Raw genomic sequence first — 15,062 nt, forward strand, 5'->3', positions numbered from 1 at the left:
ACCACTAGGCCAAACTGCTGACCTATCCCTGACTCTTAAATGTTAGTGTCCCTGGTCCTCTAGACCTTAGGAAACCAGAAAATACCATGTGATACTATATGGCTACGACCTGTTTCTAGAGATTCTATCTCTCATTCCCCCAACACATACAGGACCACCACAAACTAAGCATGAAAAGAAATGGAAGTCGGGTATGGTGGCTCATGCCTGTAATCCTAGCTACTCTGGAAGCTGAGACCTGAGAGGATCAAGGTTCAAAGTCAGCCTGGGCACAAAAGGACCTGAGACTCTTATCTCCAATTAACCTCTAGAAAACAAGAAGTGGGGCTTGGCTCAAGGGTAGGGTGGTAGCCTTGAGTTGAAGATTTCAGGGACAGTGCCCAGGCCCAGGGATAGGGTGGTGGCCTTGAGCTGAAGAGCTCAGGGACAGTGCCTAGGATGAGTTCAAGCCCTATGACCCCCCCACACACACAAAAAAAAAAAAGAAGAAAAAAAATTTAAAAAAATGGAAAAGGTAGTGATGTCCAGAAAGCCCACTGTCCTTGGGCTTTCTCAAGGATAAGAGCTCCACCACTTGAGGCACAGGACCACTTCTGGCTTTTTTCTGTATGTGGTACAGAAGAATGGAACCCAGGTCTTGGTGCATGCTAGGCAAGCACTCTACCACTAGGGCCAAACTCCCCACCCCTACCTTTATTTATTTATTTGCCAGTTGTGGGGCTTGAATTCAGGGCCTGAGCACTGTCCTTGGATTTTTCTCATAGCTAGAGCTCTACCACTTGAGCCTCAGCACCCCTTCCAGCTTTTTTTCTATGTATGTGGTACCCAGAAATTGAACCCGGGCCTTCGTGCAGGCTAGACAAGCACTCTGCTACTAGGCCAAACTCCTGGCCCCTGCCTTTATTTTTGAAATCCAAAAGAACTTGGAAAATCTCTATCTCCCATGTCAGGCTAGTCTAGGACCTCCCCAAGAAAAGATTATTTTAAAAGACAGTAGAAAGATGGTACATATATCCATATACTGATTTTTTTTTAAGGTAAACTACTAACCCACAGAATAATACAGTTGACTGCAAGCCTATGTTGGCTATAGCTCTACTTCTAGCTTTTTGGTGGTTAATTGGACATAAAAGTTTCATGGACTTTCTTGTCCTGGATGGCTTCAAACGGTGATCCTCATATCTCCTAACTATCTAAGACTACCGGCATGATCCACCCGGGCGTGGAGAGCAGGAGGAAATTTTACAGGGGTGATGTTTTCTTTTCCTTTCTTTAACTCTTTGTACTGCTGGTAATTTTACAACCTTCAAAGCTCATCAGCCATCACTCTTTAATTGCTCATTGTCCCTAAAGGACCCCTGGAGTCTGGTGTTGGTGGCTCACGTCTGTTGTAAAAACCTTTCTTTATTCTTCACTAACTACATGGAGTGTATAAAAGCAGCCTTTGAGCCTAATTAAAGAGCTGGATAACAAAGGTAGCTAACAGCTATTAATCTACTATTTCGGACATTTAGAACACCGTGGTTCAAAAAATGGGAGAACTTGCACAAAGGCTCGGGAATAGGCAATCAGGCCTGTACCTGGAGAACGCAGGTGAGGCCTTGTTCCATCCTTCAAAGCCCCGCCCCAGGACTCCGCCCTCGCGCCTGATGTGCTCGGGCCACATCCGGAAGCCCCGGGCTAGAAGGTGGGCGGGGCTCGTGACGGGAACGCGTAGCGCAGGAGGGGCGGGACTGAGGGGGTAACGAGGAGCCGGGATAGGGCGTAGGTTCGCGCGGAAGGGGCGGGTCAGGTCAGGGGGCGGGGTTTAGAGGGAACTCTCGGTGGCCCGGCTTCCGCGTGCGTTGGTCTGGCGGGCGTGAGCGCGCGCCAGGGGCGTGTCCAGAAGACGGGGCGGAACTAACTAGGGGGCGGGGCAGCGCGCGGCCTAACGGCGGCGGAGGTGGCGGCGGCGGCGGCAGCGGCAGGAGCCGCGGCGGCGTCGCTGTTCTTGGTGAGCTCGGCGCCTGCTGGTCGCGCGGCGGCGCTTGCGAAGGATCCCGGCCTTGGGTCGCGGAGGGAGGCGCGCGGGGCGCGACGTGCTGAGCTCGGCGATGGTGGGCGTCCCTGGAGCGGCCGCCTTCCAGCGTGAGTGGGGCGGGAAGTCGGGCGGTTGAGGGGGGCGTGTGAGGGGCCTGCCGTTCTACCGGCGCGACAATCCCTGAGCGCCGCTGGGGCTGGAGGCCGGAGTCGGGGAAACTGAGGCCCGAAGGCGCGCGGGGGAACCCAAGGTCATGCGACGTCCCCGGCACTCGAGGGCCCCCGGCCTGCCTCGGTGTTGCCTGCGCCGCCGGAGGGCTTGGGGGGCTCGTGCTGCGAGAGGAACTGGGGACCGCGGCCTCGCCGGCCCGGGCCCGGGCAGGCGGCCGTCTGACTTGCCGGCGGACAAGTATTGTTTTGTTTTCCTGGCTGGAGGGCCACAGGTCCGGTCCGGAAAAGTAGCCCGCCTCCCGCTGTGAAGTGATGTGTGGTGGGTGTTGGTGCAGGGTGACGCTGGCCCGCACGGGGGCCTGGGAGTGCAGGGGGCTAAGGAATGGGGATCGTGGTGTTCGACACCCCCCCACTTTACAGACTGTGACCTTGGCGCTCCCGTAGTCTCAGTTACCTTATCTGAAAAATGGGATTGGAAGAATAGTTCTTTTCCATTTCCCTGGAGTTGTGGGGTTGAGAGAGGACCAGTGGGACGGAGCAGAGACCTCGACCTCCCCCCCACCCCCCCGGGCTCACGCCCGCCGGTGAAAACTGTCACCTTCCTAATTGCGGTTTATCCACGACACGCCGTGAGATCCTGACCGGGGGGGGGGGGGGGGGGCGGGGAAGTCCGCAATTAGGCTCTAGTTGTGTTGTTTGATTACGATTTGCATTTTTGTGTACGGTTAAGTTCTGTTCCGCGAGCCAGTTGTGCTCTAACCTCCATTTCGTCATGCCAGCATTCGTCTAATGTTTCTCCTAGAAATCGTGAGATCTTTTGTGGGAAGGGTGGTGGTGGTATCTCGTAATGAGCGCCACAAAATTTCAATTGTTTCTCGTTTCAGTGGTGGTCCTAAGCCAACATTTTTTTTTTTTGAGCACCAGGCATTTTGCCTAATATTCGTTTAATATTTATTAAATTGGCCTCAAGTGAAAAGTACCTTTCTAGGCCCTGAGGATTGACTACCCGAGGAGAGGGAAGAGACTCAGTGAATGGGGAAACTTATTTGCTAAGTATGTTTTGCATGTTTTCTTCTGTTTAAGCCTGCTGACAACCTCCATAAAAATTAAGGTATTTGAATGCGTCGGTTTTTTGCAGAGGAGGAAACTGAAGGACATTAAGAACTCTAACCCTACTCCCTGAGCAAAAGTTCTTAAATGTTTCCAGTGTTGCTTTTTAGTTTGTGTGGCACTCTGTAAATACTGGATTGAAGAAATAGAACAGTAGATTAGATTCACCCAGTTAATGGCTTTTCAAAGTCAAGCCTGCAGTTGTTGCGTTAGAAGGTTTGGTCCATTCCTTGTAGAATGGTGGTAACCCTTTAGGTCTGTCAGTACAGTAAATGGACCTTTCATTGAACTTTAAATTATGTCCAAATCTTTTGTTGTTCTTACTTTTTAATGCTTCCAAAGCGCATTTTTTTTTTGGTTCTGTTATATAACTTAAAGAAAAAGTTTTCCTAGGAGAATTCTCTTAAATTCCTAGACAGTGTGCTTAGTGTACTTTTTCTTTTATTTGTTTATCTTTTGCTGTGCTGGCAATCAAACCCAGGCCTTGTACATTCACCACTGAACTACATCTCAAAACATTTTAACTGCCTTTTTTTTGAGAGAGAGAGAAAAAGGTTTCACTACATGTTAGCCCAAACTTACATGGAAGTCTAGATCTTCCTGCTTCAGCTTCTGAGTGCTGGAATTACTTGCTTATGCCACCATTCCTAGCTTGACTTCTTTTTCTTTTCTTTTTTTAATCAGGAAGAATGCATTATGTTACATTGAAATGAGATGGTATTGGGAGGATTTTTTTTTCAGTGAGGTTCTCATGCTCCATTTAGGATCAAAACTGACCATATGGTAGTTACTCTGGAAGCCTACCTACATTTGTCCCTGCTTTTCCCCTTTCCTTTTTTTTTTTTTTTTTGCCAGTCCTGGGCTTGACCCCAGGGCCTTAGCACTGTCCTTGGGTTTTCTCAAGGCTAGAGCTCTACTTCTTGAGCCACAACACCACTTCTGGCTTTTTCCTATGCATGTGCCACCAAGGACTTGAACCCAGGTCTCGTGTATGCAAGGCAATCACTCTACCACTAGGCCAAACTCCCCCCTTCCTTTTCTTTCCCATTCTCCTTTTAATTAATTTTTCATTTTGCCAAGCCTGCAGCTCGAACTCAGGGTTTTTAGGCACTGTCCTTCTGTCCTTGGACACTTTTTGCTTAAGGATAGAGCTCTGCCACTTGAGCCACAGAGTCACTTCCCACTTTTTATGTATGTGTGGTACCGAGGAATGGAACCTAGGGCTTTGTATGTACTAGGCAAGTACTCTTCCACTAGGCTATGCTCCCTGCCCCTTATTTATTTTTTTAAACACAAGCTTCTAGTCTATGTTGGGCAAGTGCTCTACCACCAAATTATATCCTGACTGGCTGTGTGTGTATATATATGTATATGTGTATATGTATGTATGTGTGTATTCTTATTGTAAAGGTGATGTACAGAGGGGTTACAGTTATATAATTACTGAGTATTCCCTTTAAATAGTATCACCTCTTCCCTCATTTTCTCTCAATCTTTTCTCTCCCAAACCTCCTCCTCCCCCACCCCTCAAGTGGTATAGATTCATTTTCAACATAGTTCTGACCGGCTGTTTATAATTAACTGTAGTTCTGGGGAGAGAAGATCTTAGGAAGCAGCTCCGTCCTGCACCCTCACTGATGTCTCTTGAGAAGAGTAGTCCTAGCGGGCACACTGCTTTGGGAAATACACTTGCACAGGCATACATATTATTTCTTTTGCTCCTTCCTTCCCTCCTTCCCTTCCTCCCTCCCTCCTTGGGTTTTGAACACCAGAGACTCCATCCTGCTGCTTAGGTAAGCACTACCACTGAATTGCATTCTCTGAATATTGATTTATTATTTATTTCCAGAACTGAGGCTTTAACCTAGTCCCTTCCTGGGTACTGTCCCTTTATCATTCAAAGCTGGTGTTCTACCACTGAGACATAACCCCACATCTGGCTTTTTGCTGATAAATTGTAGATTAAAGTCTCAAGGGCTTTTCCTGATTAGGTTGGCTTCTAACAAGGATCCTCAGATTTCAACACCCTTGGTAGCTAGGATTATAGGTGTGAGCCACTGAGGCCTGGCTGAATATTTGTTTTAAATTGCAGTTAATAGACTGGAATGTGGGTCATTGCTTGTCATGCTCCAGACCCTGTGTTAGGTTCTTGTACTACCCACCACTCCCCCCAAAGAGAAAAAAATACAGAAAAGCAATAAATGAGAAGAGGGGCTGCCCCGGGTAAGCGCACTGACAGTTACGTTTCATACTTTCCAGTAGTCCTTACTTGTTATGCCACAGTGATATATTTAGCCCCTAACCCCACTTACTGGATGAAGAGAAAAAGGGGTAAGATTAAAGACACTGTTGCTGGGTACCAGCTACTCACACTTGTAATCTAGCTACTCAGGAGTCTGAGATCTGAGGATTACAATTTAAAACCAACCTGGGCACAAAAGTCTGTGAGATTAGTATCTACAATAAACTACTCAGAAAAAGCAGTACGCAGGCTTTTGAGTTCAAGCCACAATAACAGCACATAAAAAGGGCAGAAATATACAAGAAACAGGCATAATTGTAACAGCAGAACTTATAGAGTTTGAATTTAAGGGCCAATTATAATGGGAGTTTCTCAGTCTCTGAAGATGATTTTTTTTTACATAATCTATAAATGGGCATAATTCTACTTAATAGAAATAATGCTAGGTGCCTGTATATATTACATAGCTCTTATTTTTTGAGGGGGGAGACGTGGAGGGATTGGTCATGGGGCTTGGGCCTGGGCATTGTCCCTGAGCTCTTCAGCTCAAGGCTAGCATTCTACCACTTGGAGGCATAGCACTGCTTCTGGTTTTCTGGTGGTTAATTAGAGATAAGAGTTTCACAGACTTTTGTGCCCAGGCTGGCTTTGAACTACGGATCTTCAGATTTCTTTCAGATTTAGTATCTAGGATTATAGTCATGAGCCACCCTCTCTCCCTCTCTCTTTTCCTCTTCCCCCCCTCCCTCTCTCCCTCCTCTGTCCTCTCTGTCTGTCTGTCTCTGTCTTTCTCTTTTGTCAGTCCAGAGGATTGAACACAGGGCCTGTCATTGGACATTTTACTTTGATTTTTTTTTTTTTTTTTGCCTGTCTTGGGGCTTGGACTCAGGGCTGAGCACTGTCCTTGGGCTTTCTCAAGGCTAGAGCTCTACTACTTGAGCCATAGCACCACTTCTAGCTTTTTCTGTGTCTGCGGTACTAACGAATCCAATCCAGGGCTTCATGCATACTAGGCAAGCACTCTACCACTAGGCTATGCTCCCGGCCCCTATTTGGACAGTTTTTGCTCAAGGCTAGCACTCTGCCACTTGAGCCACAGCACCATTTCTGAGGAATCGAACCCAGGGCTTTGTGTATGTAATGCCAACACTCTACCATTAGGTCACACTTCTGGCCAAACTCCCGGCCTATAGCTCCTTTTTATTTTAAAGACAGGGTCTTGCTGTGTGTAGTCCAGGCTGCCCTGGAACTTGGAATTCTTCTGCCTCAGCCTCGAGAATTCTAGATTACTAATATTTGCTGCAGTATCTGACAGTGTGCTCTTCACAGAGGCTCTCTGAGGATACTTAGTTTCCTATCTTCAATTTTTTTTCTCTAACCTCTCTTACTAAAACATGTTCTAGGATTGGAATATGATTTAAAGGTGCCTATCTATACAAGGTATTGTTCAGGACTGTCCTAAATTGGCTTTAGAGATAAATTGGGAAAGAAAAGGCAACAGAAACTTTTAGCAGCCCTTTTACCAATTTGTTCCATATGTTTTCTGATCTTAACAATGAAGCAGATGATCGCAGTGAACATCAAAGGCTCAAGAAATGTCCATGTTAATTTTTCAAGACTGTGAGCTGTTGTCAAATATCAGTCATCAACTGTGGTATATGGCAGTGAACCTTTACCTTGCAATGTGTTCCTAAAGGTTTGATTCCCCCCCCCTTTAGATTGCTATAATTAAATACAGGAATCCAGGTAAAATTCAGAATAATCCAGAGCTCTAGTTATCCCTCAGTCTGAATTTATAGCTTTGGAGTTGGCTAGACCTTTTAATTAAATTAGTTGATGGAGACAAATATGTAATCTGACCCCTTAGGCAGCTCAAGTGAAATGTTAACGTCAGGCATTGCACTGCTCCCTTGACACCCTACTTTGACCTTTTCCTCTCTTACAAATGTTTTCCTTTTTCCTTTGTTAATTTAGCCAGCCATGCAGAAGTTCTCCCTGCTTTTAATTTTTTGAAGCCACATGAGAATAGACATTCAAATAGTACAGATTTATTCATTTTGGCTTTATATCCCAAGAGCTACACTAACCACACCCACATTTCCCTCTAAATCACTTGCAGTTTTTAGCTAGTTTTAGTCCTGACAGCCTCTAACCCTCCTCCCCTCCAGATAAAACCTAATATATACTAGTGACTAGTCCTAATGTATACTAGCCCTGGAGTTTAAACTCAGAGCTTGGGTACGGTCCCTAAGCTTCCTTTGCTCAGGGCTAGCCCTCTATTACTCAAGCTCCACTTTTTTGAGGGTAGTCTATTTGAGATAAGAGTCTCATAGACTTTCCTGCCTGGTCTAGTTTCAAACCCATGATCCTGAGCTCTGAGCTTCTTGAGTATCTAGAATTACAGGTATGACCCACCAGTTCCCAGTCTAGTGATGTTTCTCTCTAAAAATGTGGCATTGTCTTGTGCTGGTACCTCACATTGGTCATCCTAGCTACTCAGGAGGCTGAGAGCTGAGGGTTATGGTTTGAAATCAGCCCAGGCAAGAAAGTCTGAGAGACTCTTATCTCCAGTAAACTACTCAGAAAAACCTGGAAGTGGCACTGTGGCTCAAGTGGTAGAGTGCCAGCCTTGAGCAAAAAGAACCTCAGGACATGTGAAAGGGTATCAATGTATGTGAATTAATGCACCTTCTATCTGGCAAATATCATGTAACCCTTTTACTAATTACAATAAAAAAAAAAAAAAAGAACCTCAGGCACAGCATGCTCAGGCCCTGAGTTCAAGCCCCAGGACTGGTCAAAACAAACAAAAGCAGCATTAGCTTATTCCACCATTATGCAAACACCACATAGTATATATATTTAACACAAACCTAAACCTAAGTAATATAGCCTACTGCACACCTAGGCTATATCATATACCAACAGCTATTTATGTATGTGCTGGTCTTGGGGCTTGAATTTGGCCTGGACATTGTCCCAGAGATTCTTTTTGCTCAGGGTTAGCACTCTACTGGGTAAGCCACTTCCAGGTTTTTCTGAATAGTTTATTGGGGATAAGAATCTCACGAGGGCTTTCCTGCCAGGGTTGGCTTGAACTGACAACCTCAGACCTCAGCCTTCGGAGAAGCTAGGATTACAGGTGTGAGCCGCCAATGCCTGGCCTACTAACCACTATTGACTGAAATGTGTGGTGTTTAAATTTTAGCCTTTTTTTTTTTTTTTGGCCAGTCCTGGGGCTTGAACTCAGGGCCTAGGTGCTATCCTTGGACACTTTTTGCTCAAGGCTAGCACCCTGCCACTTGAGCCACAGCACCACTTCTGGCTTTTTCTGAATATGTCTTACTGAGAGGAATCGAACCAAGGGCTTTGTGGATGCTAGGCAAGCAGTCTGGCTTACACCCCTGCTCTGAATTTTAGCCTTTTTAAAGTGTTACATATATATGTGTGTGTGTGTGTGTGTGTGTGTATAATATAAAAACATTTAAGGGTTATGATGTATGTTATAGTTATAAAAATACTGATTGAGGGGCTGGGAGTTTGGCCTGGTGATAGAGTGCTTGCCTAGCATGCACGAAGACCTGGGTTCAATTCCTAGGTACCACATATATAGAAAAAAAGCCAGAAGTGGTGCTGAGGCTCAAGTGGTAGAGCTCTAGCCTTGAGAAAGTCCAAGGACAGTGCTCAGGCCCTGAGCTCAAGCCCAGGACTGGCAAAAAAAAAAAAAAAAAAAAAAAAAAATACTGATTGAACCCAGGACTTGTACTTGCTAGGCAATCAGTTTGCTACTGAACTACATCCAAGTCTCCCCACCCCCATTTTTTTGGCGTTGGTTGTAGGGCTTGAACTCTGGGCCTGGGCGTTCGTTGTCCCTGAGCTCTTCAGTTCAAGGTTACTACTATACCCCTTGAGCCACAGGACTTGCACTTGATAGGCAATCACTTTGCCACTGAACTACATCCAAGCCCTTCCCCTTCCTACCCTCCCTCATCCTGGGGCTTGAACTCTGGGCCTGGGCCATTGTCCCTGAGCTCTTCAGCTCAAGACTACCATCCTACCCCTTGAGCCACAGTGGCACTTCTGGTTTTCTGGTGGTTAATTGGAGATAGTCTCACGGACTTTAGTGCCTGGGCTGGCTTTGAACCATGATCCTAAGATCTCAACCTCCTGAGTAGCTAGAATTACAGGTGTGATCTACCGCACCGGCTCAAAATGCAATGAAGGGGCCGGGAGTTTGGCCTAATGGGGCCGGGAGTTTGGCCTAGTGGTTAAAGTGCTTGCCTAGCATGCATGAAGACCCAGGTTCGATTCCTCGGTACCACATATATAGAAAAAAGCTGGAAGTGGTGCTGAGGCTCAAGTGGTAGAGCTCTAGCCTTGAGAAAGTCCAAGGACAGTGCTCAGGCCCTGAGCTCAAGCCCAGGACTGGCAAAAAAAAAAAAAAAAAAAATGCAATGAAGTAGTGTTCTCCTTTTTAAATTTTGTACTTTGACATAATTTTGGGTATATGATAAGGTAGTAAGAATAATTGTTTTTTTGTTTGTTTTGGTGTGTGTGTGTGTGTGTGTGTGTGTGTGTGTGTGTGTGTGTCTGTGTCTGTGTCTGTGTCTGTGTGTCTTGTGGCTTGAACTCGGCCTGGGTGCTGTCCCTGAGCTCTTCAGCTCAAGGCTACTACCCTACCCTTGAACCAAGCCCCACTTCCCATTTTCTAGAGGTTAATTGGAGATAAGAGTCTTAGGTCCTTTTGTGCCCCGCCAAGCTTTGAACCTTGATCCTCTGATCTCAGTCTCCTAAGTAGCTAGGATTACAGGCGTGAGCCACAGCAGTAGTATTAAATTCCTACAAGCTGTTCAAGCTTGATTCTCCCAGCATTTGTCTGTGTCTGCCTGCATATCTGTCTATATATCTAAGTATCTAGCCATCCTATTTTTGTTTTATGTTTTGTGCTGGTACTAGGGCTTGGCCTCAGGGCCTGGGCATTGTTCCTTAGCTTTTTCTGCTCTATGCTGGTGCCCTTCATTGGAGCCTTAACTCTGCTTCCTACCTTTTGGTATTTAATTGGAGATAAGAGTCAGCCCGGTCTGACTTTGAACCTTGTCTTCAGATCTCAGTCTCCTATATAGCTAGGATTAGAGGGGTGAGCCTCTGGTTCTGGACCTTAAGCAACTCTTACTCCAAATAATTACCTGAAAACGGGAAGTGAAGCTGTGGCCCAAAGTGGTAGAGCCCTAGCCTTGAGCAAAAAAGCTCTGGCACAGCATCCAGACCCTGAGTTCAAACCTCAGGACTGTCAAAAACAAAACAAAGCAAAGATCAATGAAAAACAAGAAGCGGGGTAGTAGTGGCTCATATTTGTAATCCTAGCTGCCTGGGAGGCTGAGATCTGAAGATCAAGATTCAAAGTCAGACCTGGAGGTTCTCATCTATCTCCAAGTAACCACTCAAAAACCAGAAGTGGGGCTGGGAGTTTGGCCTAGTGGTAGAGTGCTTGCCTAGCATGCATGAAGACCCAGGTTCAATTCCTCAGTACCATATACAGAGAAAAAAACCAGAAATGGTGCTATGGCTCAAGTGGCAGAGTGCTAGCCTTGAGGAAAAAGCCCAAGGACAGTGCCCAGGCCCTGAGTTTAAGCCCTAGGACTGGCAGAAAACAAGAAAAAACCAGAAGTAATAACCATGACTCAAGTGGTAGAGCATTAGCCTTGAGTACAAAGAGGAAGTTTAGGAAGGGTGCGGAGGCCCTGGGTTCAAGCCCCCAACTGACCAAAAAAAGAGAAAAGTTCAGAGTTCAAGTCCCAGGATCAGTGATGATTGTGCAACACATATATGCGTGTGCATGCACACGTGTGCGCACACACACACAAGATAATTACATGAAATCACTGCCTTCCTAGAAGATTCATATTAATAAGAAGAGAAAACAAGCTAAGTGTTTGTGCTTCACACGAGGGAAACAGCTAAGGGACATTGCTCAGGCTCTGAGTTGAAGTTCATTTGTATGAATGTGAAGTTAGGGATTCTTTAATGAGTTACCACTTATTCTCTCAGTGTGGTCAGTGGACCCCTTTAAGCTCACTTTTGTGACTTTGACAACTTCATACATCTCTAAACTATTTCCTTAGTTTCTTTTTTTTCTCATATATTTTTATTGTAATTAATAGAAGGGTTACATTATATTCACCAGATAGAAAGTGCGTTACTTCACATACATTGATACCCTTTCTCATGTCTTAGTCCCCATTTCCCTCCCCCAACCCCAACCCTCATCTTGTTTTCCTCCCTTCCCTATCCAACTTCAAATAACCAAATACACATATATACAATATATCAGGTGACCAGGTAAAATATTGTAACAATATGAAATAACCAAGGGACAGCAAAAGAGATGAGAGATAATATAATACATTAAAAACATCAATCACTCATTATATGGCTTTTGTTTCTATATCCTTTCATTTAGCATCATTCTATATAGACTTAAGTATCTAGGTTTTGTTCTATTGTAAATCTCTGCTAGGAGAGCCCAAGGTTTCTACTGACTATGACAAATGAGGGAAACCATTGAGCCTATGTTCCTTTGAGTCTGGCTTACTTCACTTAATATGATTTTTTCTAAGTCTTTCCATTTCCTTACAGATGGGGCAGTGTCATTCTTTCTGACAGCAGCATAGGATTCCATTGTGTATAAATACCACATCTTGTTGATCCACTCATCAACTGAGGGGCATCTGGGTTAGTTCCATATCTTTCCTATGGTAAATAGCACTGCAATGAACATTGCGCTAGTGGATTTAGTATGTCCTTGTTTCTGGACGATTGGGTAAATGCCAAGTAGTGGAATTGCTGGGTTATAGGGGAGCTCTATGTTTAGTCTTTTGAGGAACTGCCATACTGCTTTCCATAGTGGTTGAACAAGTTTGCACTCCTTTCCTTAGTTTCTTAGTTACATTAAAAAAAAATGTTCTAGATTTCTCTTTGTCCCACCTGAGCCATGTAATGTCATCATTCCAAACTGTTTATCCTCCTAATTTTTTGTAAATTAGAACCAGGATCTGAGTTTGACATTGTGGTTTGTGACAGTAATTCTAGCATTCTGGGATGAGAAAGGAAGATTACAAGTTTGAAGCTAGTCTGGACTACATATTGAGACTGTCTCCAAAAACAAAATAAATGTCTGTGTGCCATGTGTCTTCATTACTTTAGGAATGCCATTTTTGTGGCCTCTTAATAAGAATTTGGAAATGTGTGTGTGTGTGTATGAATATGTATATGTATATATGTGTACGTACGTGTACATGCGTGTACGTGTACTTGTACTTGTATATCTCCTTTTTTTTTGGTGGGTCATGGGGCTTGCACTCTGGACCTGGGCACTGTCCCTGAGCTCTTCACCTCAAGGCCACCACCATATCCCTGGGTCTAGACATTGTCCCTGAGCTCTTCAGTTCTAGGCTACCGCTCTACCCCTTGAATCACACTTCCCGTTTTCTAGAGATTAATTGGAGGGAGATATAAGTCTCATGGTCTTTCGTGCCAGGGGTAGCTTTGAACCTCCATCCTCAGATCTCAGCCTCCTGAGTAGCTAGGATTACAGGTATGAGCCACTGACCCTGGCTTCCTTTTTTTTTTTTTCTTTCCTAGTCCTTGGGCTTGAACTCAGGGCCAGGACACAAGGCTAGTGCCCTACCACTTGAGCCCCAGTGCCACTTCCAGCTTTATTTGTTTGTATGGAGTCAGGATCTTACTCAAAGATTCATTCATTCATTCATTCATTCATTCATTCATTCATTTTGCCAGTCCTGGGCTTAAGCTCAGGGCCTGAGCACTGTCCTTGGACTTTCTCAAGGCTAGAGCTCTATCACTTGAGCCTCAGCACCATTTTCGGCTTTTTTCTATGTATGTGGTACCAATTAATCGAACCCAGGTCTTTGTGCATGCTAGGCAAGCATGCTACCACTAGGCCAAACTCCTGGCCACTCAAAGATTTCTTACATGCAGGTTTTTTTTTTTTTTTTTTTTTTTGCCAGTCGTGGGGACTGAATCCAGAGCCTGAGCACTATCCTTGGGCTTTCCTCAAGTGCTCTACCACTTGAGCCACAGCACCATTTCCAGCTTTTCTATGTATGTGGTACTGAGGAATTGAACCCGGTCTTTGTGTACATTAGGCAAGCACTTTACCACTAGGTCATACTCCGGTCTGTTATATGCAGTTTTGTTTGTTTGTTTTTCCTGGTCTTGGGGCTTAGATTCTGGGCCAGGGCGCTGTCCCTGAGCTCTTCAGCTTGAGGCTACTGCCCTACCCCTTGAGCCTCAGATCCACTTCCAGTTTTCTAGGTGTTAATGGATATATGAGTCTTACAGTCTTTAGTGTCAAGGATGGCTTTGAACCTCCATCCTCAGATCTCAGCCTCCTGAGTAGCTAGGATACAGGCACGAGCCACAATGCTGGGCTACATGCAGTTTTGACCAAATGCAGTTCTAAAAATAATTTGTGTGAACAGTGGATGGCTCAGTCCTACATTATTGGCAATTACGTTTAAGTTATATGCATCCTGAGCACTGTCTCCCTCCCTCCCCCCAGTTTCTAGGAATTGTGTACCTACAGAGACCAACGATCTGCTGTTTGTGTTTGGGGGATGAAAGGTATATTTTACTCTCCTTTCTATAAATGGTGTTTTAATCTGGGTGGTAACGAAAATGCTGACCTGAGCTTGTCTGATTTGCTGCTACCATTCTAACTATGGGATGGATGTACTGAACCAGGTGTTTTTCTTAAACTGCAGCTGTACCATCTGTGGGAGCAGGTGGACAGATTCTGTGTCATCAGGAAAACACAGCTGGTGGGACTTAGGGAAGAGTTAATTGATTGCTTTTCCATCTCTTCCACATATACCTAAGCAAATCTTTTACCTTGGCACAGGTGTTGACTCTGGTCAGGATATTAAAAGCAAAAGTGAACAAAAGGTGTACATTTAATTGCTTATGTGTGCTGTTTTTAAGATGGTGTCTTACTCCGTAACCCTGGAACTCTGGGTCCTCCTGCTTCAGTCTCCCAAGCTAGGATTATAGGTGTGTACCACCATATCTATCACTGTCTGTTCTCTTGGTCTGACATTGAGGAAGATAGTTTAAAAATGTTACATATACACACACACACATACATAGTATAGGAAGTTCAATCTGAAGGCCTTCTCACAAAACATATTACTAATGATAGTATGAAAAAACCTTGCACAAAACTGAAAAGTACAGTCTACAACATAGTCTCAAACTGTCAGGACACTGGTATTTCCAAGTAAAGAATGTTAAAGTGTAGCAATCATATAAGGAATTTATGACCTTGAAACTTCACACATTTTATACCAACTAGGCAAGGAAAAGATTAGCTGTGCTTTTGAAAATCTTCTCATCTGTTATATCCCAGCCATTTGGAGGTCCCTGAGCCCCCCAGCAATAGAGTCACCAGCACTCAGTGACCAGAGCTAGGAGTCAGTTTAATAGCAGTGCAACAGCTAATCCT

General features: G+C 44.9%; 1 protein-coding gene across 3 annotated transcripts in view; it reads left to right on the top strand.

Annotated features, from left to right (window-relative positions):
- The first annotated feature begins 1,948 nt into the window (after positions 1–1,948).
- The window catches only part of Cbfa2t2 (CBFA2/RUNX1 partner transcriptional co-repressor 2), a 93,135-nt gene continuing 80,021 nt past the window's right edge, over positions 1,949–15,062 (top strand). Inside the window, exon 1 of one of the 3 annotated variants that reach the window (XM_090352183.1) lies at positions 1,949–1,993. Coding sequence is in view for 2 of the 3 variants with exons in the window: in XM_090352182.1 (XP_090208308.1) it covers positions 2,094–2,127 (34 nt within the window). In the remaining variant the exon portion in view is untranslated. The other 2 variants (XM_090352182.1, XM_090352181.1) reach the window with 2 other exon arrangements.

Source organism: Megascapheus bottae, chromosome 18 (genome assembly GCF_031878675.1).
Source record: "Megascapheus bottae isolate mThoBot1 chromosome 18, mThoBot2.hap1, whole genome shotgun sequence".
NCBI classification, from domain to species: Eukaryota; Metazoa; Chordata; class Mammalia; order Rodentia; family Geomyidae; genus Megascapheus; species Megascapheus bottae.